Source organism: Chrysochloris asiatica, unplaced genomic scaffold, assembly GCF_000296735.1.
Source record: "Chrysochloris asiatica unplaced genomic scaffold, ChrAsi1.0 scaffold00050, whole genome shotgun sequence".
In the NCBI taxonomy this organism is placed as follows: Eukaryota; Metazoa; Chordata; class Mammalia; order Afrosoricida; family Chrysochloridae; genus Chrysochloris; species Chrysochloris asiatica.
The window spans coordinates 11,372,666-11,374,534 of NW_006408568.1; the positions used below are offsets into that span (position 1 = coordinate 11,372,666).

The 1,869-nt window shown below is 41.9% G+C and overlaps 1 protein-coding gene across 2 annotated transcripts in view; it reads right to left on the minus strand.

The window, feature by feature from the left end:
* ATP6V1E1 (ATPase, H+ transporting, lysosomal 31kDa, V1 subunit E1) overlaps positions 1–1,869 on the minus strand; it is a 23,769-nt gene that overhangs the window by 15,685 nt on the left and 6,215 nt on the right. For both annotated transcript variants that reach the window (XM_006862723.1, XM_006862722.1), the window contains exon 2: positions 1,279–1,344. In XM_006862723.1, the coding sequence (XP_006862785.1) occupies positions 1,279–1,344 (66 nt within the window). The remainder of the gene's footprint in view (positions 1–1,278; positions 1,345–1,869) is intronic.

Genomic DNA, 1,869 nt, shown 5'->3' on the forward strand with positions numbered 1-1,869 from the left:
AGCACCAAAACCACTAGCTCGGTTTGAACTATAAGGTCGGCAGTTCAAACTCACCAGTCGCTCTCGAGAACCCTATAAAGGGTCACTATGAGTTGGAACTGACTTGACATTACCAACAACATTCCCACAGGAGGGAAGGGGGAAACCCCAGCTTTATTCAGTGGAAAGTGGAATTTCCTTCCTGTGGGAGAGAGGGAGCTATTTGAACTATGGACTTTTCAGTTAGCAGTCCAGTGCTTCTCCTACAGCACCACTGCAATGTATATGTGTGTGTGTGTGTGTGTGTGTATATATATGTGTATATATGTATTATATGGAGTCCTGGTATGGCACTAAAGAATAAACACTGGCTTGCTAACCACAAAGTCAGCAGTTCAAACCCACCAGCTGCTCCTTAGAAACCCTATACAGGGTCGCTATGAGTCAGAACCAACTCAACAGCACTAAACAATAACAACAACATATGTGTTTATAAGGAGCTCTGGTAGCATAGTGGTTACGAATTGGGCTGCTAACCTCAGGGTCAGCAGTTCGAAACTACCAGCTGTTCTATGGGAGAAAGAAGAGGCTTTCTGCTCCCGTAAAGATTTACAGCCTCAGAAACCCTGTACAGAGTTGCTATGAGTTGGATCCAACTCTACGGCACATAACTACAACAAGATATGTGTTTATGTGTGTGTGTGTGTGTCTATAACTCAAATGCATCAATTCTTCTCCAGCTGGGCTAGATAAATGGATAGATGGATAGATGCTCTGGCAAGGCCCTCCCTTGCTCTGGAACCTGCATTTGGAACTTAAGTCTATTGTCTGGCCCGATACTGAGATTTGCCAGCTTCTGCATCCCTGTGAGTCAGTAGCCTGTTGTCTGACTTGCTGACTGTCAGTCCCTACAACTAACTACATCAGTCAGGAAGAGTCTCCATCCTGACTCACACGTCTTAGAACTTGCCAGTCTCCTCAACAGCATGAGCCATTTCCTTGAGATCAATCTCTCTCTGTATATATACATAGATGTATATCTGAGTCTGTGTATGTGCGTGTGTGAGTGTTGTTAAGTACTGTCGAGTCGATTCTGACTCTAACAATCCTGTATAGGGTTTCCGAGGCTTTTTAAAAATCTTTGCAGGAGCAGAAAGCCTCATCTTTCTTCCGTGGAGCAGTTGGTGGGCTCAAACCACTAACCTTGTGGTTCACAGTCCAATTCTTTTATGGAGCAGCTGTGCTGTAAAACAACATGAAACTATGGTAACTTCTTAAAACTAGAAAATGGTATCTCACCTTTGCATCTATTTCTTCTGCCTTCTCATTGGCTTCTTGTTCAATAAATGCCATCATGTGCTTAATCTTTATGGAAAAAGAAAAGATTATTTTTTAATTCAATGAGGAGAAAACATGACATTTATGTTTTCTGATTCATTCACAATCACACATTATGAACTATGTGCCAAGCACTGTGGACAAGAATAAATCCCAAGGGAAATTTATATCACCAAATGAACAAAATGCAATATACAATGTTGTCAGCTGCTGTCAACTGATGACTGATGCACAGGTCTTCCACATGGAAAAGAATCCCACCACTGAACTACCAATGCCCCTAAGGCGATCTGTATTTCCTCTGTTATAGCATCTAAGCACAGATTAGTAACAACATGCTTACTTATCCCTATTGTCAACTAAACTATGAGGTTAAACAACAACAACAAAAAACAAGCCAAGTGCCATCAAGTCAATTCCAATTGATGTCAACCCCTTGAGTGTCAGAATAAAACTATGCTCCAAAGGGTCTTCATGCTCCTCAGAAACCCTATAGAAAAGGGGTAGCTATGAGTCAGAACCAACTCAACGGCACTTAACAACACACACACA